Source organism: Vicugna pacos, chromosome 10, assembly GCF_048564905.1.
Source record: "Vicugna pacos chromosome 10, VicPac4, whole genome shotgun sequence".
NCBI classification, from domain to species: Eukaryota; Metazoa; Chordata; class Mammalia; order Artiodactyla; family Camelidae; genus Vicugna; species Vicugna pacos.
This window is the reverse complement of record NC_132996.1, coordinates 62,341,305-62,364,909: the sequence shown is the minus strand read 5'-3', so window position 1 is coordinate 62,364,909 and position 23,605 is coordinate 62,341,305. Positions and strand designations below refer to the sequence as shown.

Sequence of the window (23,605 nt, the reverse complement as noted above, 5' to 3'; positions counted from 1 at the left end):
GTAATTAAGAAAGTTCTCAGAGATGAGTTGCAATTGATGTGTTTCATACAATAAGTGGGTGAGGAGTGAACATGCTAGTTAGAATTGCTTTCTTGAACATAACTGCTTGATGAACATGCCTCTTACTTTTTGAGTGTTTCTGGACAGGAAGGTCACTTTAGAGTTTCTTTCTTCCTCCCCCAAAAAATCTGAGTAAAAATTCTGAGTGCTGATTTTATATGGAGAATGTCAAAGCTAAATAGGACTTTGGAAATACCACAGTTAAACAATAACTTTTAGAAATTAACTTTATCTCCCCTAAAACTACTTTAGATGGCTTACAAAATACTTGCTTGTGAAATCAGATTAATTAGTTTTGAATTAATCATTGTAAAAAGAGAATTGAGAGGTAAGGAGAAACACTTAGCTGAAAGTACGAAATGATTTTTATAATTTAACATAAACTCAGATACTGCAGTTGGAGCGTTCAAATGAATAGCACATTACAACCACATATCTTCAGAAACAAAGAAATACTATAATCTGTAGCAGAAGTAAAAGATTAAAGGGATTGTTTTTCTTATAGATAGATTTAATAATAACGAAAAATACACTTCACCACACTTTCAGAGGACCTGGAAGTATAGATTTGGTTTTTAGAGGGAGTTGAAAAATCAGAAGGCATCCCATCCTGTTTACAGATAGAAAAAGAAGAGCCAATGAAAGTGAAATAATGGTGCCTCTGATTAAATCATCCCCACAGATGAGATGTGAAGAAATGGAAGCAGAAGACAACATTTCCACAGTGACACAGTTTGTACTCGTGGGATTTTCTGACCTTCCCAACCTCCAAGGGTTACTGTTTGGGGTGTTCTTCATCATTTACATCATTGTCTTAGGTGGAAATGGCCTCATCATAGTAATAACTAGGATTGACACTGCACTACAGAAACCCATGTATTTTTTCCTGGCAAATTTTTCCTCCTTGGAAATCTGTTACGTGTCCGTCACTCTCCCTAGGATGCTGGTGAACCTTTGGACTCAGGATAGAGGCATTTCTGTGCTGGACTGTGCCACGCAAATGTGCTTCTTCCTTATGCTGGGAACCACTGAGTGTCTCCTGCTGGCCGTGATGGCCTATGACCGCTACGTGGCTGTTTGTAACCCTCTGCACTATGCCCTGGTCATGAACCAGAAGGTGTGCATCCGGCTGGCTGTTGGCTCCTGGATCAGTGGGGTCCCGGTGCAGATAGCGCAAACGTGTCAGATTTTCTCTCTGCATTTCTGTCATTCTAACCGCATTGACCACTTCTTCTGTGACATACCCCCCGTTCTGAAGCTGGCCTGCGGAGACACTTCTGCGCATGAGCTGTCCGTCTGTGTAGTGGTTCTGTTGGATGCTGTCGTCCCTTTTGTGTTGATACTTGGCTCTTACGGCAAAATCATTTCCGCCCTTCTGAGGCTGCCAACAGCCAGAGGTCGGGCCAAAGCCTTCTCCACGTGTTCTTCCCACCTGCTGGTGGTGCTTTTATTTTTTGGATCTGCAACCATAACCTACTTAAGGCCAAAATCGAGTCATTCTCCAGGAACAGACAAACTGCTCTCTCTCTTCTACACCATAGTGACCCCCATGTTTAATCCCATGATTTACACCCTGAGGAACACGGATGTGATTGCAGCACTGAGAAAATTGTTCCTCAAAAAATTCTGAGATGAGTTTAATTGTATATGTTTTAGCTCCTTGCCAAAAGGTTATCAGAGAAATGTTTTCAGTCTCTACCTTACCCCAGTAAGTTAGCCTCTTCCAGTTTGTAACATACTTGTAGACGCTTTAAAATACTAACCCACAATTTACTGTGCTTAGATACATGTGAGGCACATGAATCTCTCTTCAGTGCTCTATTCCTAAAGAATAATCTTGCTCTATAAATAAAAGAGCAATGCACATCACTTGTTTTATATAAAAACTAAAACCACAATTCAGTCGGTTGAGATTTTGGGGACTTAAAGATACTGGTAAATACACAGCATTATTCATCTAAGTAATTGCTTAAATCTTCACACTTGTATTCGTCAACATTCTTTGATTCTACAGCACAGAACCTGGCCAATAAAAGTTGAAAAATGAATGTTTGTAGGAGGGATTGAATGAGAGAATGGACAGCTGAACACTGCTGTGCCCTACCTCAGACTCCTGGAAAAATCCAGACACTTCAGAGGACCTGCAAACGTTGGGAGCAGATTTATTTAACCCACTGTACACTCGTGTGGCATTGCTCCAGTCGTAACACCGAAGGGAATGCGTCCACGCATTTAGTTCTCTTCCTAAGTGCGTGATAGTAGGGGGCGTTCTTAGTTTTCTCAACCTGTTTTGCACACATTTCTACTTTGCACACATTTCTACATTCTACTTAGTAATTTTGGCCCCAGAATAATTTGCTTTGAATTATTTCACCTCTTTCATCATTGCACTCCAAACAGCTAATCTTATGCCAATTTATAATTAAAAAAAAATCTGTTAACGTAAAGTGTAGAAACTTGTTAAAAGCTATTTTCTGAATTTTCCAAAGTCCACACAATTGCACTCCAGTAGTGTGCCTTCCCTAATCGATTCCTGTGTTTTTAATCCTCTTTAAGGGGTTTGAAAGTTTTAAACCTTTGAACTGATGTTATCAAGGACAGTAAACGTCTGTCAATATAATCACTAATGCCTGTCCTCTCAATTTCATTCTTAAATCAGCAACTGACCTGAAGAGATTATTTGGTGCATCTGCTGGCATTTCTTCTGACAGTTACACCACTCGGTAGTTTTAGTTGTAATTGTACACGTGTGCGTGTCGACGTTAGCTGTGTCATTTTGTCATAGGAAATGCTCCTGGTGCATGCAAGTTTTCATACTTTTTATGAGTGTGGCATCGCTGAACACTGTGGGAGTTCCCAGGGTGCTTTTCTTTGCCATGCGTGTATTCAACACACCTTCATCAGATGTATGAACTCTTGTGGGTCTAAACAGCTGTGAAGACAGACACCTTTCATTAGGATTGTGCAGGAATTTGATATACTCTGAGTAGCAATGACAGAGTAATAAGCAATGTCTTAGGATGACCTGTTGATATTTCAAAAAAAAGAGTCACATATTTCTGAAGTTTTGGCTTTCAGATATTTGTCCTCCAGTCAGATATTTGAGAGCAGTATTGTACAAATCTATTATATTTTAAAAAAATCTATTTTGCTGCTCCTATGTGATTTTGGCATCATAACGCATTGTTACATCTGCAGGCTCTATAGGTTTTCTTTACAACTTGGCTCACAAAGCCTGTGATCCTGCAGCGTTGTTTGCAACAGTATCCCGAAGTGGGGAAAGCGACTTCAAGAGCCTGTGAGTAACAATACCCCTATCAGCACTGATCTCTGGTTACGTCCCAACCATCTTCCCTTGAAGATTCATACAATTGTGATAACCAGTTCTTATAACTAAAATTTTATCGTTAAAATAAAGTCAGCTAGATATTTACAAACAGCCTTATTAGGAGGAATGAGTTGGCCCCTCGTCTTGACAGGTTTCAGTTTACTATTTTTCAAATGTAGCCCAAGTTTAACAGTATTGTGCAAATATCATCATAACATTGGTGACATAACTACATTTATTTTGTCTTAACATCATTTGCCATCATCGTCCGCGTGTCCCTCTCTCTGATCTGTGTTACCCACACGCATGAGAGTGTCTGTACCCAGCAAGTGACTCTGTTGGGGCCACAAAGACCCCCTGCCAATATTTAACTGAGATTATTTCCGCACATCCAGGCTGGCCCTGGAGGTGAAGTTGTCAAGGGAGCTTGGTTGGTGAATGAGGATAAAATGTATTCTTTAAATTGGCTCAGGAATAACATCACATTGATGCTTCCATTAATTGACAATACTTTAAATTTCTTTGTAAGTTACACATAGTAAATTTTAAACTTACATGCCAATTAAAATGCATTTTTTTTTGCAGCAACATGGATGGACCTGGAGACGGTCATTCTAAGTGAAGTAAGCCAGGAAGAGAAAGAAAAATACCATATGAGATCACTTATATGTGGAAACTAAAAAATAACAGACAAGCAAACTTATTCACAAAACAGAAACAGATTCACAGACATAGAAAACAAACTTATGGTTACCAGGAGGGAAAGGGGTGGGAAGGGATAAATTGGGAGTTTGAGATTTACAGCTATAACTAATATATATGAAATAGATAAACAACAAGTTTATACTGTATGGCACAGGGAACTATGTATCTTATATCTTCAATATCTTATAGTAACTGTTGGTTGTTGGTTTCATTATTATTGAGTTTATATGTGTATAATATATATGTGTGTGTGGGTGGGTGTAAAAGACACAGTGCTCCATTAGATATGACATGTGCAAATATTCTATCCCAGGCTACACCTTGTCTTTTGATACCTTCATGTCTTTAACAGAGAATGAGAATGGAGAGAAACTCCCAGACAACAGACTCAAAGAAATAAATTATCCCCAAAAAACCTGAGTGCACATGACAGCAGGTTTGTCCCCATCAGACATTCAGATGAGACCGCAGCCCCTCTGATGCTTTGATTGGTGTCTTGCAAAGCAGCCAGAATCCTAATCCATTGAAAATATAAAGAAACAAAGATGTGTTATCTTAGATCACCGAGCTTGCTGCAGGCGATTATGCAGGAATGTGTCCAGAACACAAATACTGTTACTTGTTAGGGAAACGCTGCTGGGATAAAAACCTAAAAAGGCAGGGGTGTCTTTGTAAGTGGGGTTTGAGGGAAGGCAAGAATTTTGAGGAGCTGGATAGGGAAAGTCTAAATCACCTGGAATGGACAGTGAGGGCTCGAAAGAATGAGAGGAATTTGTTCCTGGAAACTGGAGGGAGGGACAGTCTTGTTACACAGACGCAGCTTCATAAAATTCTCTCTTGCAGTTTTATGGAAAGCAGAGCTTGTGATAAAGTTGGTTATAGCGATAAGATTTCCCGGCAAAATGTTGAAAGGGTGCCTAGAATCTTCTTACTGCTTTGGGTAAAATGTAACAGGAGAAAAATTAAGGAAAGAACCGATAAACAAGGTTCCAGTGTTTGAAAAATTTGAAAATTTTCTGAAACCATCAGAAGGTAAAAGCAAACAAAAAATCCTAAATTTTAAAAATGGCTTCTGAGCACAGGGCATGGGACTGAAGACTTGTACAATTTGTTGTTAAAACCTGAGCCATTTCAAGGGATCACAGAAGTGTTATCTCACACAATTAGCACTTTCAGGACATCAAGGATGTGGCTCCCAGACCATATGAGTCAGTCCACGGAGCCCCTAGGAAATGTCCATGAGCTGCCCTTCCGTATCTCATCAGGAACCTCAGTAGAGCAGTTCTTACTTCAAAAGAAACCAGCGAGTGTAGCTTTGTCAAAGGGAGTGAAACACTATGACATCCATGGGTGGTCACAAAGTATTGGAGAAAGTCGTTTCAACTAAAGCGTTGTCAGCTTAGGCTGCAGAGGGCAGAGGGCAGGGAGATTACAAAACGGAAGAGACCATCACCCCAATATTCTCCTGGGAGAAAGTACGACTGATCAGCTGCCAGCGTGTCCTCCCTTTTATATACAAGGAAGTGTAATAAAGTCTGTCTCTATATTGATATTCAACTGCGGACAGCCTTTTTTTGGCTTTATAACAGGATATAAGCTTTATGTATACAATATTATATTTTGACATCTGAATACTGTGCAGTGTGCTCACCACAAAATTTAAGCTTGCTCTGTCACCAGAGTTCACCTGCTTGACCCACCATCCCCTCCTGATACCTCATCTTCTCTGGTAACGACTACTCTGTTCTCGCAGCCATGTGTTTGCTCCGGTTTGTTCATTTTGATTGATTGATTGATTTAATGTTGTGGGTCACAACGCAGCGGGCTGGTAACGTGGGTTGGTAAAGAATTAGCAGAAACTGAGAGGAGCTTAGGAAAGTTTAACAGTTAACGCTGATGTGGGTGACACTGGGCCACACAGGGGAGAGGTGCCTGTGTGAGTGCCGCGGGTGGGCGTGCAGGGTCTTTCACTAGGGGGAGGGCACTGTGCACACAAGGAGTAGGGGCTGCATGATCAGTTTGTGCACAGACACTTGACTGGTTGTAAGATCTGTCAGGGACTTCTCTGAACAACAGGTTTTAGCAGTTTGACAAGGGCAGGATGTGAGACCTGTCCGCGGGAAGGGCTGTCTCCTGGGGCGATGGGTTTTGTTAAGGTAAACACACATCACGAAGTTTTATATCCTGCAGAGATGCAGGTATGCAAAGAGCCCTGCAGTGGGGAGTGGGGTTAAGGTGTCGCTAGGCTCCAGGCACCCAGAGAGCCCAGGGGTGGGGGTTTATGACTCTAGAGGGTGGCAGCTGGCTCTGCAATTAATATTCCACATGTGAGTGAAATCATAAGTATTTGTCTTTCTCCATAACATCCTCAAGGTCCATCCTCCCTGCTCCCATTCCCCCCACATCTGAACAAGCCGCTCAGAAAGCCTGGCGCTTCCTACTCCAGTGTCAGTGGGAAGTTCAAACCACATGACCCCGGACCCACACGCAGGCACCCTCAACCCACCCTGGTACCCTAACCGCCATAAAAACACCGAGCCACTCTCCTTTCCTTGCTCTCTGGAAGAGTTTGTGGACCAGCTTTGGAGCTGCCCTACTGTCTCCAGAAAACCTTGTTATATGAGTAATATGGATTTTCACCGTTTCTTTGTGTGTGTGTGTGTGTGTGTCGGGGGGGGCGGTGGATTGTAACCGAGCAGGACCCTGTGGGGCCTTCTCAGGACAGCCTGCTCCCCCACAGCCTCTGCTGTAGCTCAGCTCTGAAGTACCCAAGTAACAGTATCTCATGTGTATTCCCTGAGTTTTTCAGATGCTAAAAAACCACCACCAAAGGGAAGAAATTAACTACTTTATGATCGAGAGCACATGGCCCCAGACCGTCTGGTGCCCAGGGGTTGATAGTGTGGATCACCCTCTTACCCCAACATCAACCCATCAGAGGACTGCGCACAAGCTGATCCTGTACCCTGCGATCGCTCCGCCTTATCTGGCCTTTACATGTGCTTTGTTGAAACTCTTTGGGTATTTGTGAGTTTTTTTGAACATGAGACACCGGCCCTATTTGCTTGGCTCTGCAATAAACCTTTCTCTCTGCCAAACTCTGACATTTCGCAGCAAAAAGTCAGCGGAAGGGTGGATTTCTCTCCCTTTACTTGAGCTGGGACATTCGTCTTTCCTTCCCTCAGTGACTGATGCTCCTTGGACTCTCTGCTTGGCCGCCATAATCTCACAATCTGATTCCTGTAATAAATCTCTCTCCAGACAGATAGATACCCATCTTTGTATTCATCTATCTGTTTATTCTGTTTCTCTAGAGAACTGTCGTGTACTTTCCAAATGTCCCATCTCCACACACCATCACACTGTGGATTAGGGTTTCAACGTAAGAATTTTGGAAAGACAATTCATTCCATCGCACCCACATGGTTAAAACAGTTAAAATGGCCCAAAGTAAAATAAAACAGAGATTGCAAGTGTTTAAACCCATCATGTAACACCTGTTTAGAGAAGGTGTGATGATCCCCACTGCTTCTCCATTTTGTAGCCCAAGTTGGTCAGCTCTTAAGTTTGAAAATAACGAATGACACTATACTGCCACGATCTTAAGGCCATGGTCCCACCCCGCAGGGTCTCCATGGACAGACAGCGTTACTGACATTACCCACCATTCAGTGAGCAACTGTTAAAGATGTCGCAGCTGTAGATTTAGATAATATGTTCTCTTCAGTGCCTATTCCAACAGCATCTCAGAGGCAGTTTGCCTTCCCCTCTGAAGAACTATAACGCATCTTTACTTGGCTGCTCGTGGGGAAAATCTCAGTAGCCCGGCCAGTGAAGGGCTTTATATACACTTTAAAGGTCCTAGTGGGTGGGTACTGAGACCTACCCGTCTTGTGGCTGCGCAAGACAAGCCTCATATGTAAGTTATTACGTATTATTAAACCTGTCACCCCCAACCCTGGAGCGATCTGCTTCTTTCCTCAGCCTGTCCTTGCCCTCCATGTACGAGGGCCGCTTTCAGAGTCTGCTGGGGAAATTCTCAAGTCTGCAAGCCAACCGGGTCTGATCAGGCCCCCCAAGATGGCTATTGTCTCGCTCTCTGTACGTGCCCTGCTCACCAGCCCCTGTTTCTCCTACACCTACTCACATGACTGACCTTCCCTCTTAATCCTAGAGCCTAATCAGTGAACACCTACATACTAGCCCCCGCCAGCCCTAACTAGTGATTGTTCTAATCTTTAGCTAGTTTATCAAAGGGCAGTGAGGGGCGCGCCCCTTGCTGGTTTCTCTGGTAACCAGGGAGCCAACCTGACCTCAGTTCCATCTCTAACTGGTGACCTCCTCTCCCCTGGTAGGGAAGATGCTGCCATGTCCTGCCTGCCTTCTGCCGTCCATAAAGGGTGTCGTTCCAGGACACCTTTGCCTGGGATGTGTAAGATCCCCTGTTCAATAAACCACTGATGCCTCTGTCAGCGTCAGTGGCTCTTTCTTCGGTCTTCAGGCTGGGCATTTGCAAGCCTTGCAGGCTTGTAACAAGAACAAACACAGACAAAGAAGATCATCAAAGGGACTGGGCTGTAACCCCGACCACAGTAAGACTGCACCGGCTCAGTCACATTCCTGAGGACTCTTTGGCAAACCGAAAATTTGTCCCATCCTTACAACTATAAAGAATCAATTATCGACCTTCTTCACACCCATAATATTAAAACAAAAATGATGTCTTACAGATATTTTGAGATCTGGAAGCAATGCATTTTGGGGGGGGAAGGGTAATTAGGTTTGTTTGTTTGTTTGTTATTTTTATTATTTTAAGTAGAGGTATGGGACCGAACCTGGGACAACTTCGTGCATGCTAAGCATGCATTCGACCCCAAGCTCCACCCTTCCACCTTGGAAGCAACGTATTCTTGATTTACAACTTTTACCTAAGCTAATCTATGCTGGTTCTCACAAAGGTTCTTACATTTAATTGGGTCTTCTAAAAGCAGCTTCTGAAATCTGTCCGAATTACAATACAATTGGCACTCCTGTTAGTGCCTCCCAGAGGAGGCCTCTTTTATTTTAGAAGCTTTAGCAACCTTCCCTCCTGTGTGCTAGAGTCTTTGGATCACCCATGATGGTTGTAAGTTGCCCCAGGGCTTCTGGTGCAAGAAATTGCCCTCCTCAGCTGCGTGCTACACAAGATTGGGGTGACAATCGCTGGATGCATAAAAGAATCTCCTGGAAACAGAGGCTCTCACTAACTTGATGATTACACAGTTGTCTCTGGTGCCATCTAGTGTCTGGAGGATGTAAGAACTCTAGGCAAACAGAACGCATTCGTACATTCTCAAGCAATCCCAATGCCGAAGAGCATTTCCTTAAGGCTGCTTCACGGTGAGCGTTGTAGGTTTTTTGGGGGAAGCAGCATATATTTTCCCGATGGCCCTGTGTGTCACACAGGTTAACTTTGGGGGCTGACAATTTCTACTCTGTGTGATGTTTGTAATTGATCTTTTCTCTCCGAGAAGTTCTCAGTTGGAGCCAAAAACTAATGTGAAATATCACATCAATCTGTCAACTAAAACAAAATCACACACGTGCGAACTGTGGGTTAAGCTTTATTTGGGGCAAAATGAGGATCTAGCCCGGGAGACAGCATCTCAGCTCTGAGGAACTGCTCTGAAGAGGCAGAGGGGACCCAGTACTACATATGATTTCAGTGAAGGGGGGCACGTGCAGTCAGACACACACTTAGGCCGCAGCTGGCTGCTCGTTATGGGGAGCAGGTGTCACTGTTAACGATTTTAGTGCTTTTCTAGATAGGAGGCAAGAATTTGGGCTCATAAAATCTCCTCCTGAAAATATCTAATTATCTGAAGGCCTGTTCAGCCAGTTTTCCCAGAGCGCAGAGCGCCTCATTCCTGACCTCCATCCTGAACTCCTTTCAGGGTGTGTTGGAGGTCAGCGGCTGCAGGGCCTCGTGATTAGATCCAAGCAGAGTCAGATGCTCTCAGGCATATTTAAAGTCCTCCCATCTTTTCAGAAGATGCTTATCTAAAGACCTTCCATTTTCTTAGACAGCACTTGCTGATACCAAACTCTGCAGAATCTTCCACTGGGCTTACCCCTCAATATCACTAAAAATATCAGTTTTCAGTACTACTAATAACAGGTAACATCTCTGAGCTTCCATGTGGTTTTTAAAATAATTTAAATAATAATAGTTACATTTTAAAATATCTGAACTATTTCCAAAGAACCTCCACAACAAAGGGGGTCTTGTGTAGAATTCCACATATCATTAAAAACAACCACAATATTAATGACCGTGAAAATTGCGTATTCAAACTAGTACTAACAGAGTTGCTATTATAATCATCAAAGTATTTTAAAAAGTAAATTACAATAGCAATAACCTGCTAATTGTTCCCTAGGAGTCCCTTGGAAATGAGTATGTTTAGAATCCTTCAATTATTAGGTCCCTAATGACATAAGAATGTATGTAAAAGCCCTTGGTTCTATTGGTGAAATTATTCATCTGGGTAATCTGGGTAACTGGAAGACAGTGCCTTCCTTGGTAAGTAGCTTCCGTGGTTACCAGACTGGCTTTAAGGTGCAAAGATAGGCTTTTGTGGATCTGGGAGAAAGAACCACTGATTTATGTCTAAATAATTAAGAAATCACATTTATCAGTTTCATATGCACAAAGAAATCTGTCTTGTGTCACTCTTTCTTACATGGCTTATGCAGGGATCAGAAACACTTTTTGTTTAAATAAGCTATTTTGCTACAGATGAGAAAACTGAAGCATGGCTGACTACCTGATATTTGGAATTAATTTATTTTCTATTTTAACATTGTTTTGGTCTATATTTGGGAAGAATTTAGTGAATCCAAGCATTTTGATGGGATCTTTTTGTTCGGTCTCTTCTAAAGCAAGAATGCAAGATTTGCTATCTTCTGTTTTTACCTTCAGGCTTCTCTTCCCACTCACATTTCTCTACATAGAATTCTCAGGCTCTCAGTGGATGCTCCGTGTACGTCCCCAAGAGTCATGCTCTATGTTTTCAGTAAATATGTGAGTCATTCCTTTCTTCCTTCAGCGACTCAGTCTCACAGTCGCCACATTATTAAGGCTCCAACCACTCTCCTATTACTGTCATGAGCTTTGACCTGAGACACACTTGAATCTGAATTACACCTGTCCACTACCAGCTGAATGACTTGGAGTGTCACTCTAAGCTTCCATGTTCTTATGCAAGATATGGAATTAACAGGAATCTAGCTTATGGTAGAGCAAATGCATCAGAAAGCTTTGGAGTCAGGAGCTTGGGTCCAATCCTGTTTTCAAAACATCTTGGCTCTCAAATTCTCTGTGCCTTAGTTCCTTCATCAGTAAACAAAAAATGATAGTGACACTACCTACATCATAATTTTGTTAGTTTGTGACCATTAAATGAATTATATGTAAAGTGTTTAGAATATTGCATTCCACATCATAATTATTATATAAATGGGAGCTGTTATTAATAAATCCTTGCCATGTGGTGCTAGGCATAAGCTAAGAATAAAAGAGGAGTGGAGCAACTGAAACTGAACTTTGCTGTTTGTCAATTATGTGTCAGTCTGTCTAAAGTGTGACAGCTTGGAAGGATGGATAGATAGACAAACAGACAGCTAGATAGACAACTTCTCTAATTTGACCCATAGAGCAATTATGTGAGATATTTATTTTCATTATTATAGTACAGATTAAAATACATACATATATTATATGTGTTATATATATTATAATACAGATATGGTATATATGGTCCTGTATAGTATAATACTATGTATTATGGTACAGGATACATATTTTATGTTACATGCAAAATGTATATTATATATGTTTTATATATATATATATAATTGTGCAAGGTCATGCAGCCCCTAGGTAGCCAACATGAGATTCTATCCAAATTCTTATTAACTCTAAAGTCAGGTCTTATTTTTTTCTAAATACCTTGATTGCTTTGAAACCAGGTAAAATAGGAATAAATTAACTACTCTCCCAGCGTAGGGCTGCATCTCACTCGCGCTCTCTGGGGCACTAACGTAAGACAGCACACTAGCCCTTCTGAATCTCTTAGGCTTCTCTGTGCCCCTGTCAGAGGGTGGTTCTAATGACTGGATAATATACCAACTGTGAGGTTCTTACCACTATCACTGTCGTAATAATATTTACATAAAGGAGAGGAGGACCCCACACCACTTTGCTCTGGCCCACCGGGGCAACACCAGCATGGCTCACTGGATGTTTTGCTTGTTCGATTTCTCTATTTTCAAGCCCATCCTTTGAGGTTAAGATAAAATTTCTTGTACTGCAAGCCAGATTCAAATTCCTCCTACTCTCAGAAAAATCCTGACACTGCAGCAGCAGGAATGGACAGAATTCTTAGACCCAACACCTTGAATCATACTAACGTGCAAATAACTGGCAGCTGAATATTTGTGTTTGCTCACGTATCTAATCAGTGAGGAGGCTACGCTGAGTGTTTTTTTTTTCAATTAGATGTTAACTTGTGACTAAGTTTGTACCCACCTTACTCAATCAACTAATATTCACTGAGTGTGTGCTAGAAGCCAAGAATTATAACAACTGCCAAGGAGAAAAACAGTTAATGACTTTAATTACCTTGACTTAGTATCTTGACAGGATTTATGGAATGACCCTAAACTCTACACGCAGCTGATGCTTACTGACATTTATTTTTATTTTATTCATTTCCCTTTTATTTAGCATTTATTAAAAAAATGAGCTGGAGTATATTTCATTACACCATTCCAACCACTCTGTCAAGAGTACAACACACACTACCATCTATTAAATCTTAGACAGAAGGAGCAAATTGCTCTATAGTTATCATTCCAAGGTGTATTGTATAAGTCAATTTATTTTAATTTTATAAATACATATACTCTTTTATTTTATTTTATATATATCTATATACTCTTCACACCATAAGTTCACTCATTAATTTATTATTTCCTTTAATCTTTTGGGCCAGCTATTGTGCCATATTTGGGGTACAAAAAGGTAAGAAAAAAATCAGATGTGACCTTTACATCTCTGTCCAATAGAAGATATAGTCATTAATCAAACAAATAAAATGAGATACAGCTACTAAATTCTGAAATATAGTTCCCAAAGTCTATATTTGGAAGGAAATCTGGGCTGGGGGATTCTTTATTTGATTGCCTATTTGTTTACTGAAATAATAAAACAACCTTATAACTACAATTGTTTTTTCTTTCCATCAATATAACATTTTAGGATGTTAGACTCCTCATAAAAAGGAAACAACAGAGAATATGGAATTTATAGATGGAAACTATACCTTGGTGACTGAGTTTATTCTCTTAGGCTTTCCAACTCGCCCTGAACTACAGATCGTGCTGTTTCTCCTGTTTCTGACTTTGTACTGCATGATTTTAATGGGGAACATTGGATTGATGACGTTAATCAGGATCGATCCGCACCTTCAAACCCCCATGTATTTTTTCCTTAGTAACCTCTCCTTTGCAGACCTTTGTTATTCCTCAGTCATTGTTCCCAAAATGCTGGTCAATTTCCTCTCCAAGAACAAATCCATTTCCTATCATGGCTGCGCACTGCAGTTTGATTTTTTCTGTGCTTTTGCGGATACAGAATCCTTTATCTTGGCTGCCATGGCGTATGATCGTTACGTCGCCATCTGTAACCCTTTACTGTACACGGTTGTGATGTCTCGGGGCATCTGTATATGGCTGATTGTCTTGTCATACTTCGGAGGCAACGTGAGTTCCCTGGTTCACACATCCTTTGCGTTTATTCTGAAATACTGTGATAAAAATGTCATTAATCATTTTTTCTGTGACCTCCCTCCCCTGCTGAAGTTATCCTGCACAGACACATCAGTTAATGAGTTGCTTCTCTCCACATATGGCAGCTCAGTGGAAATTATCTGTTTCATCATCATTGTCATCTCCTACTTTTTCATTCTTCTCTCCGTCTTAAAGATCCGTTCTTCCAGTGGGAGGAAGAAAACCTCCACCTGTGCCTCTCACCTGACTCCGATGACCATCTACCAGGGGACTCTCCTCTTCATTTACTCACGACCCAGCTACCTGTATTCTCCCAACACTGATAAAATTATCTCAGTGTTCTACACTATCATCATCCCAGTGCTGAATCCCTTGATTTAAAGTTTGAGAAATAAAGATGTAAAAGACGCTGCTAAAAAAGTCATCAGATCAAAGATAGATTCTTCGTGACAGAAAGCGTTCCAAGATTCACCCAAATCTCCAATTACAAACTCTAGGAACCTGCAAAACCTTGGCAGCACGTACATAACTTTTCACACAAGGCATTTTATCAAACACTTGTTTTTCACACAGCCAAATGTGTTCCATAGCCCAAGATATAAGAAAACATTTAAAAGTTTCAAGATTGTTTCAAAATAATAGTTGGACCACTGTCCAACTATTTGGAGTTTGGAGTTAATGCTAAAATGGGTTGTATTGTGTTGTCTTAAGGGATATAGTACATACCTCAGAAGTATGTGTGTGTGCGTGTGTGTGTGTGTGTTCATGTGTAAACTATGTCATTTACAAGGGTATATTACTGGATTAGGGTGGAAGCCAGATTCCTTTGGTTCATATGCTAGCCTTGTACCTAACTAGTGAGTTGTATTTTGAACAAGTTACTTAATTTTTCTCTGCCTCAATTAACTGATCTGTAAAATGGGGAGAATATTGTGCCTTCAGCATGGATTGCTGCATGTTTAAATGCTGAGGATAGTACCTGAACCATTTCAAGTACTTTATAGTTGTTAAATATATATATGTATATATTTAATTAAAGTGCATATAGCACAGTAAGATGGTGAGAGGCAGGGACATTAGGAAAGCTACAATACAAAGTCAAATACATTTTCTTAAGTGCAGTTTGAGAATATATTGAAAATCTATACCCAATCTACTCCAAAGTAATTTGGAAGCATTTCCTAAGTAGCAGCTTGAAAAAATATAGGTTAATTGCAAGGCAAAATATTTGTGTTCCTCCCTATCTTTTATTTTTAATATATTAAAATTACTGAAAGTGCAGAACATCCTTCTCTGACATCTCAGAAACATGATCAGCTACCTAATAAGTAACCTGTGTCTTCAGGGACAAATCAACTCACATGACACTGGGAGGCACCACATGGAGAACGTGCATTTGAAGACTGAACTTAGAGGACATATGTCATCACAAAACATATTTCCATAGCTGATGCTTTTTCTGTATATTATGTATTAAATTATTTAATTTCCATTTGTATATCTTTTATGGTGAGGTACCTGTTCAAGTCATTTCCCCATTTTTAGTTCCGTTGTGTTTCTATTATTTATGAGAATGCTTTGTATATTCTGGCTGCAAATTCTTTGTCAGGTATATGGTTTGCAAATAGTTTCTTCAGTTTAGCTAGCTAGCTAGCATCTATCTATATTACACAATAGTACATAGTAGTAATAATGATTTTATAAAATCATATAATGGTAATAAATGACTAGGGAAAACATTTCTCTCTGATTATCTTTTATTCATACTGCTTCAGTTATCTTTTGTGACACAAACACTATCCCAAAATGTCTTGGTTTAAATAATAAACACTGGGCTACAGTCTACCTTTCTCACGTTGACTGAGGAGGTCACATGGTCTGCAAGAGAGGCTGTGCTGTGCTGGACAGTCTCTACAATGGCACAGGCATAAAAACAGCTACAAGAGTTGATTCAACTGGTCCCCTTTCTCTGTCCGTTTAGTCTCGTGGCCATTCACATGGTCTACCCAGAAAATTAGTTGGAATTCTTACGTGGCAGTTCATGGCTTTCAGGAACTGTCTTCGTAAAAGCTAGACTCAGTGTATAATTTTCATACCAACCTCTGTGGTTATAGCCACTAAAGGCCAGTAGCAGTTCAAAGAAGGTATAAGTAGTCACTATCTAAGGAAAATGTGTTAAAAAGAAAAAAAGTGCCGCCATCTTTAATCAGCCAAACTATCATCAACCCGTTGCAGAACTCTATTTTATATGTTCCAGGTGTTTTAATGTATAGCTTCTTAATAGTTAGGTAAATTAATGACTGTGTGTGTGTGATCTGTTATTTTTTGCTGTGCACGTACTTAGCAAACCCACTGAAGGAAGCGGCATTTGAACGGCGTGCATACAGAAAGGAGAGTGAAGACACACTTAGCATCCAGGTCACTAGGTCCAGGACCTTCGGAAGTACGCAAATGAGACCAGATACCAAGATGATACCGAGGTTTGAGAAGTATGGAAAATGTATTGCCACCTCTTGGGAAGGATTTGGAGAGGGTATGGAAGTAAAACTTCCAGTATTTCTCAGTTTTGCAAAGAACTAATATAGGTAACAGCAAGTTAAAATTATTTTTAGAAAAAAAAAAAGCAGAACTCTGATTTTTTTAGAAAAAGTAATATCCATGCCAAAAATCGTAAATGAATCATCCTTGCACATATGAGCTATACCATTAGGGAAAATAAATCCCTCATTCCAGTGTATTTCCATTCTTTTCCCATCACCCTCCATTTCTAGTAGCTTTAAATGCTTAACAATAAATATTTAGCAAGAATTATCTTTGCAAATCTTTTGTGCTAGGGACCTTGGGGAAAACCAAAAATAGACATTGATACTCCTAAAGCCTTAAGTGTAGTAGAGATATTCTTTGATGAATAAAATAAACATAAGTCAAGAAAGAGCGCATGAAGTGTAGAGAATGTGATAGAATCATAAAGTCAGTGACATGTCCCTGGATGGGATGTGGCTGGAGGACGGGAGTAAGACAATGTTTGGTGGTGAAAATGGCCTTGAAAAAAGAATGGTTACAGCATCATTATTCGTCACATTCAAAAAGTAGAACCAACCCAAATGTTCATCCAATTGATGAATAGATCAAAAACAGTTCATAAGTAAAATATGTTTTCAGCCCTAAAATGAAAAAATTTTGACACATGGAACAATATGGATGAAACTTGAAAATATTATGCTGAGTCAAAGAAAGATGATGCACACAAAACCACACATGCTTTATGATTTTGCATGTATGAGACGTCTGGGATAGGGAAACACATAAAATAAGAATGTAAATTAGTGGTGACCAGGGGCTGAGAGAGGGGAGAAACAGGAGCGATTGCTAACCAGTATGGGTCCCTAACTGGAGTGATGAAAATGTTCTGGAATTGGATAGTCCTGATGGCTGTAAAACCTTGAAAACATACAAAAAAAAGTGTACATGTTCAAAGGATGAATTTTACAGCATATCTATTATATTAAAAAATAATAATACTGAAGGGTAATAATACTGATAAATATGGTGGTGAAGGAGAATGTTTCAAAAACAGAAGAAACAAAATAAATAATACTAAAGTGCTGGAAATGATGGAGCAAGGTTCTACTGGAATTTCATTTGATTTCTGCTTTGGCCAGAGAAGGAGATAATTGTGAAGCGTATTATAAAAATCATTTGCAGTTCCCCTTCCCTGTGATCATAATGGTTACCAGAATGAACCAGGAAAGCACAGCTTTTCCTAAAGTTGTCTCTGAAATCCTGGGGGAACATACAGAACCCGAAATATAATTAACGACATGTTTGTATAACAACAAACCATAAAGGCAGTAGCTTCAGGGACTGAAGTCCCAAAAGTAGCCGGTAAAATAAAATGCCACCCGCCCACTCTTCAGCGACCCAGACCTCCTCATCTCAGGTGGGTTCCTGAGTCTCTAGATTTAAATACTATAGGAGATGGGGGAAAAAAGCTTACCTTTTTAGAAAAAAAAAGTGAGAGATTTATAAATGAATCATTGATGCCTGCTTACTCCAGTTAACAAGCACTGCAATTGGAGAGTCACAAAGGACACCGTCTTCTCAGAACTGAAAGACTTCGATTTATTAGTATCCACAAAATCACATGGAAATAATTATTCTCATCTAGTTTACTGTGAAGACTTTGCTTCTGTTCTCACTGGGTAAGTATCAATGCAAGTTTAAGGGGTCTTGCTGTTGTTGTTTTAATTCAAAAGTCGTTGAGGTTCCACATTACAAATACCAACGTGTGAAAATCAGACCATCATGGGAACCATAGGCCCTGTTTATTAAAGTACAAAAATATACCCATCACCTAATATTCCGATTCTTGTACATCCACAGAGACATACACACGTGTAAGCATATAGCACACACATAAATACACACAATCACAAGCGTGAGAAGCCTATGTACTTCTTTTGTTTTTTAAATTTTATTATTGGGGGTAATTAGGTTTATTTACTTATTTTAATGGAGGTACCAGAGATTGAACCCAGGATCTCCTGCACGCTAAACACACGCTCTACCACTGAGCTAGACCCTCCCCTTATTTCAGAAGCATTTACTATCCATCGTCCCATTTTCGTTTAATAGCATAAAAGTGCTTTTAAAATCCAAAGACATGTAAAGGTACGTGCTAAACAAGGCTGTTTTCTCTTCTGTTTAGGTTTTCCTTCAACGAGTCGAGAGATTCTACCTTTGGCATCAGACAGTTCGCGCAAATAGGTAATGGGTATTGTGGCAAAACAGTAATAAATGTCTAGAGAAAAGGTTGGTAATTCTTATTTAATGTCTCACCAAATGCTGAACACAACATAAACCAAAACCAGGAAAGATCATTATTTTCATTATGATTAGTCAACGATACACTCATTGTCTCTGCATCTAACACCGGCACTCAAACCAATTACGTTTTTGAGAGACAAGAATATTGTGATCACTTTCTGTATGCATCTGAACATTTTCAAGCACAGAAGATGCTCAGAGCAGTGTCTTACAGCCTGATAGGTCTCATGCTGATGTCTCTTCCCTATTGTTTTGAAGAGAAGAAGAGAAACAAATTTATCCAAACCTACTCCATGAAATAAGGAAATTAAGACTCCGAGAAGGGCTTGTAGAAAGTAACACACCTCATGAATGACACGCATATTTAGATCACAGTTTCCCTACTGTCTACCCGGGACAGTTTTACTTAGCACGGACTAGACAGCAATGCCTCTTTAATGCACGGGTGTAGGACTGGGTAATTTTCTGTGTATGAAAAGACAATTACACGAAGAAGTCGTGTTCTACTTCACAATGTTGTGTGGATGTCTGGAAATGTTACACATACATGTATCATTTTCTTAGAATTTTCTCAAAAGCTTGGACAAGAACCTTGAAGAATGGATAGAGGGAATTGTTCATCCTTGACTGAATTCATTTTCTTGGGAATCGCTGACAACACTGAAAACAAAGTGACCCTATTCACCATGTTTCTACTTGTTTATCTCCTTAGTCTCCTGGCCAATCTTGGAATGATCATCCTAATTAGACTGGATTCCAAGCTGCACACACCCATGTACTTTTTCCTCAGCCACCTCTCTTTCTGTGACCTCTGCTATTCCACAGCAATTGGCCCCAAGATGCTGGTAGATCTTTTAGCCAAGAACAAATCCATCCCCTTCCTTGGCTGTGCCCTGCAGTTCTTGGTCTCCTGTACCTTTGCAGATTCTGAGTGCCTCCTGCTGGCCGTGATGGCCTATGACCGGTACAAGGCCATCAGCAACCCCCTGCTCTACACAGTCAGCATGTCCGGCAGCGTGTGCTCCCTGCTCGTGGCGGGGGTGTACCTGGTGGGGATGGCGGATGCTTTGATACACACGACATTAGCCTTCCGCTTATGTTTCTGTGGCTCAAATGAGATTAACCATTTCTTCTGTGATGTTCCTCCTCTCCTATTGCTATCCTGCTCAGATACACAGGTCAATGAGTTAGTGATATTCACCGTTTTTGGCTTCATTGAACTGAGTACCATTTCAGGAGTCCTTGTCTCTTACTGTTACATTATCCTATCAGTGTTGAAGATCCACTCTGCTGAGGGGAGGCGCAAAGCTTTCTCCACCTGCACCTCCCACCTAACTGCTGTGGCCATTTTCCAGGGGACTATGCTCTTCACATATTTCCGGCCAAGTTCTTCCTACTCTCTGGATCAAGACAAAATGATCTCATTGTTTTACACCCTAGTGATTCCCATGTTAAACCCTCTGATTTACAGCCTACGGAACAAGGATGTAAAAGAGGCCTTGAAAAAACTGAAAACTGAAAGGTGGTTTTAAAGGTGTATATTATATACACACAGACACATTGTTTGCTGTTTTTGTAAAACCAAGTTGCATGATACAAAGCGAAGATGTCTTAAATACTTTAGATTAATGAATATTTGTTATGAAGCCCAATTTTAAGAAATGTTACAGTTCCCAAACAGAGCGTGCTTCATTATGTGTCCACAATTTACAGAAAGCCCCTCTTCTGTTTTTAAAACTTTTCAGGAGTTCGTTTATTTTGCCCAAAGTTCATTGTTCATTCTTTTATTCAAACAACTTTTCTATCATCCAAATATTTATTGTGTGTTTATTGAGAGATTTTTAAATAGTTAGGTCCTTTGAATGTTATGGTACACAATGGAATTCCTGAACTAATGAATATAAACTAGTGCTAAGAATCAGCGTTAACTAAACAGCCAAATAATTCATAATACGTCTCAAATTCATCATAAAATAAAAAAATACATGAGAGCTATAAATCCAAAGTAAAATTTCAAAAATTAGAAAAAAAAAGACCCCTTTGGGTAGAGATATTCAAGCTCAAATCTAAAACGATTTCAAATTTGAAGTGAAAAGAATGCTAGTAGGCAGAGGATGTGCCAGTGAGGAAGGTCCTGAGTGGACAAGCCCAGGTCTTCTAGAAGCAGAGGCTCCACGTTTGCCACAACACGGGAGGACGCTGAAGTCATTATGTTAAGTGAAGTAAGTCAGACAGAGAAAGGTAAGCACTCTAGGATCTCATATATATGTTGAATCTAAAAAGATTAGACTCATAGGAATAGAGTGTAGGTTGGTGGTTGCCGGGGGCTTGAAGGTGGAGGAAACAGGAGATGTTCAAATTGCATGAACTTTTTATTATATGGTCAATAAGCTGCAGTCATTTAATAGCCAGGTGACTCCACACTGCATTGTAAACTTGGAATTCACTAACAGTAGATCTTAAACGTTCTCATCACACACACACTAAAAATGGTAACACTGTGAAGTAAAAAATGTGTTAAGTAACCTTACTGTGGGAATCATTTCATAATGTATGCATTTATCACATCATCACATTGTATAAGTTATAGACTATTTGTCAATTTTATGTGAGTAAAGCCAGGAAAAAAGAAGAAAGGCATAAAAGTTGAAGTTAGAAGGACCAATGGAAGGCCCCTGGCAAAGTTCCTCTTTGTGTGTCATTATCAACTATTAATTCTTCTGTCACTTCCTCCAAGATAATTGCCTTCCCTTCTTTCCGTTTCTCAGCCCTGGTTGAATGTCCCTCTTTGTCTCTTTGTGTTTCACAATCATCAACTTAAAGTATTATTTAAATCACCCTTTCTGTGAGAATTCTTTGCTAAAGGGCTGAGCGTTCCACCTCTGTATCCAAAACATGGCATGTTGTCTGGGAAAAATGAGAAAATAATCAAATTTAGAATAAATTAAATACACCAGATAATATTCTTAAGTGTTAGTTATAACTCATGAACACAATGTTAACGGAGTGATGGTATCCCTTAAAGTTATATGTTTATATATTTCTGTATATAATACAGTGTGTATATGTGTGTGTGTGTGTGTATACACAACACTTTTTGGGATTGTACATGAAGTGGTGGAGACACTAACATAATGGATCTATAAAGATATGCATATCAATTACACCACGAGTAAAGAGATGTATGATTTTGGAATTTGACTATTTCATCAGACTTTGATCTTGTTTCCGGAAGGCTAAAGCACTGAACCTGGTTTGCTGAGAAAGTGTGGACGTGGCCATATATTTGAAAAATCATATAAAACTGAAGGACATTCTTAATCGTCCACCACAATTGTGAAAGCTAAAAGCCACTGATGGTTTTAGGTTTTCCAGCTGCCACTGTGAAATATCTCTTTGTGAAAGTATTTTTCAATGAAAGCAAAGCCTAAGAAAGTCCTCTGTCATTCAGGGTGGCGTCAGCGAGGTGCTATGTCATGTTAGGAAAAGATCTCATGGTAGGAAAAGCCTACAAATAATTCTTATTTTATATAAAAGTTGTTTTAAGTCTCACTCCAGCATATTTCATCAATTCTCCCAAACTCTTTAGGAATTGGGGCTTATGAGCAACTATAACATGGCAGAAGAACATTGTCTGAAACATACTGAAGTCCAAGCAAAATAGGCTGTGAAGAGATTGCCATGAATTTAAAGATTATAACATGTTATTCAAGTAACCATTTCCATCATATAAATGACATTTATTACATCTAAAGACCGATTTGATCTAAATATTGGCCCGTTTTATTACATCAAGTTGTAAGCTGCAAATAACCAATTATGGAAGTATTTTTAAATAATTCATAGCTCAAATAAAAGTTTGAGCAGGTATGTGTAATAACTTCTCTATCTTGGGATTCTATAAAACAGGAAAACCACACTAAAGACTTGGATGCTTTCTAACCTGCCTACTTCACTCCTCATTAGTGTACTTTCTTCTCAGTGTCTCCACATCCCATACTTCTCATACACCCACCCCTGTCTGATGGCAAATATTGTCCAAATGCAACATCACCAATGACCTTGTGTAGTGGGTTCATACTGCAGGCAAGTTCCTATATCCTGACCTCTTCCTACATCAGAGCCATTGAAATACTTAAGAATAAATGTGGCATAACAATGGTAGATGTGAGTCCATGTCTAAGGCAGAGAACAGAAAGATACAGTCAGGTGATAGGTATGTGGTCAGTATAACTAGTTTTGTGAAAACTAGAGTAGCAATGATGTTCAATAACCCGCTAAGTAGGACTTCTGTGCTAAAGTCAGAGACAGCAACTTTTAACCTCCCCCCATCTCTCTCTTGAGGACCGTGCTGGGAACCAGGTAGCACGGCCACTCTAAATTTAACTCATCCCTCTTCCTTTCTATCCCTCAGATCCCCTATGAGAAATGGACTTCACCTAGATTACCTGTGAGGTCCTTTCCCACTGGTGCAATCTGTCTCTGTAAAATATGACTTGATAGCTCTGTAAATCCATCCAAAAGGATTTGAAAAATTAAAAAAAAAAGAATCACTTCACCTTCAAAGAAAAAATTATCCTGTACATCTAGGCTGTTTTACCCTGAAATAGTGGTGACATGAAACCATCTAGATAGTATGATTCAAATAGTCAAACACCCTCAAACATGGTCTTTTTGAGGGGCTGATTTTCAAATTCAGAATCTCATATACTCATCACAGAAAAGGATATCCAACTTTATTAGCTTTCAGTAAATAAAAATTAAATAAAAAGCTAACAGTAAGAAAAGTAGTATCTAAAAAACAATGAGATATAAATAATTGAATTATCAGTTGTTGGTGACAATGTGAAACAA

At 39.7% G+C, this 23,605-nt stretch overlaps 3 protein-coding genes across 6 annotated transcripts; all 3 read left to right on the top strand.

Annotated features, from left to right (window-relative positions):
- Positions 1-742: 742 nt before the first annotated feature.
- On the top strand, positions 743-1,690 carry LOC102544180 (olfactory receptor 10AG1-like). The gene has a single exon (XM_006214133.2). The coding sequence runs from the start codon at positions 743-745 to the stop codon at positions 1,688-1,690; it is 948 nt and encodes a 315-aa protein (XP_006214195.2).
- Positions 1,691-9,433: 7,743 nt separating this feature from the next.
- On the top strand, positions 9,434-14,338 carry OR5I1 (olfactory receptor family 5 subfamily I member 1). 4 transcript variants are annotated; one of them, XM_072970822.1, is made up of 3 exons: positions 9,434-9,472; positions 13,770-13,897; positions 14,120-14,338. In XM_072970822.1, the coding sequence occupies exons 1-3, from the start codon at positions 9,439-9,441 to the stop codon at positions 14,303-14,305; spliced, it is 348 nt and encodes a 115-aa protein (XP_072826923.1). In that variant the 5' UTR covers positions 9,434-9,438; the 3' UTR covers positions 14,306-14,338. The 4 variants fall into 4 exon arrangements, 2 of the variants coding, with proteins under 2 accessions (XP_072826923.1, XP_072826922.1); XR_012077075.1 differs by lacking the exons at positions 9,434-9,472; positions 14,120-14,338 and adding an exon at positions 10,594-10,655 and having other exon boundaries at positions 13,770-13,858; XR_012077076.1 differs by lacking the exons at positions 9,434-9,472; positions 13,770-13,897 and adding an exon at positions 10,619-10,655 and having other exon boundaries at positions 14,120-14,205.
- Positions 14,339-19,350: 5,012 nt separating this feature from the next.
- On the top strand, positions 19,351-20,283 carry LOC102543917 (olfactory receptor 5W2-like). Its single transcript, XM_072970820.1, has one exon. The coding sequence runs from the start codon at positions 19,351-19,353 to the stop codon at positions 20,281-20,283; it is 933 nt and encodes a 310-aa protein (XP_072826921.1).
- Positions 20,284-23,605: the final 3,322 nt, after the last annotated feature.

What these genes read in the sequence shown, in the direction of transcription:
- LOC102544180 (XM_006214133.2), top strand. Translation starts at nt 743, where the DNA reads ATGAGATGTGAAGAAATGGAAGCAGAAGACAACATTTCCACAGTGACA.
- OR5I1 (XM_072970821.1), top strand. Translation starts at nt 13,433, where the DNA reads ATGGAATTTATAGATGGAAACTATACCTTGGTGACTGAGTTTATTCTC. An exon ending in TGTCATACTTCGGAGGCAAC is followed by an intron (nt 13,898 to 14,119) that starts GTGAGTTCCCTG and finishes TCCGTCTTAAAG; the next exon opens with ATCCGTTCTTCCAGTGGGAG.
- LOC102543917 (XM_072970820.1), top strand. Translation starts at nt 19,351, where the DNA reads ATGGATAGAGGGAATTGTTCATCCTTGACTGAATTCATTTTCTTGGGA.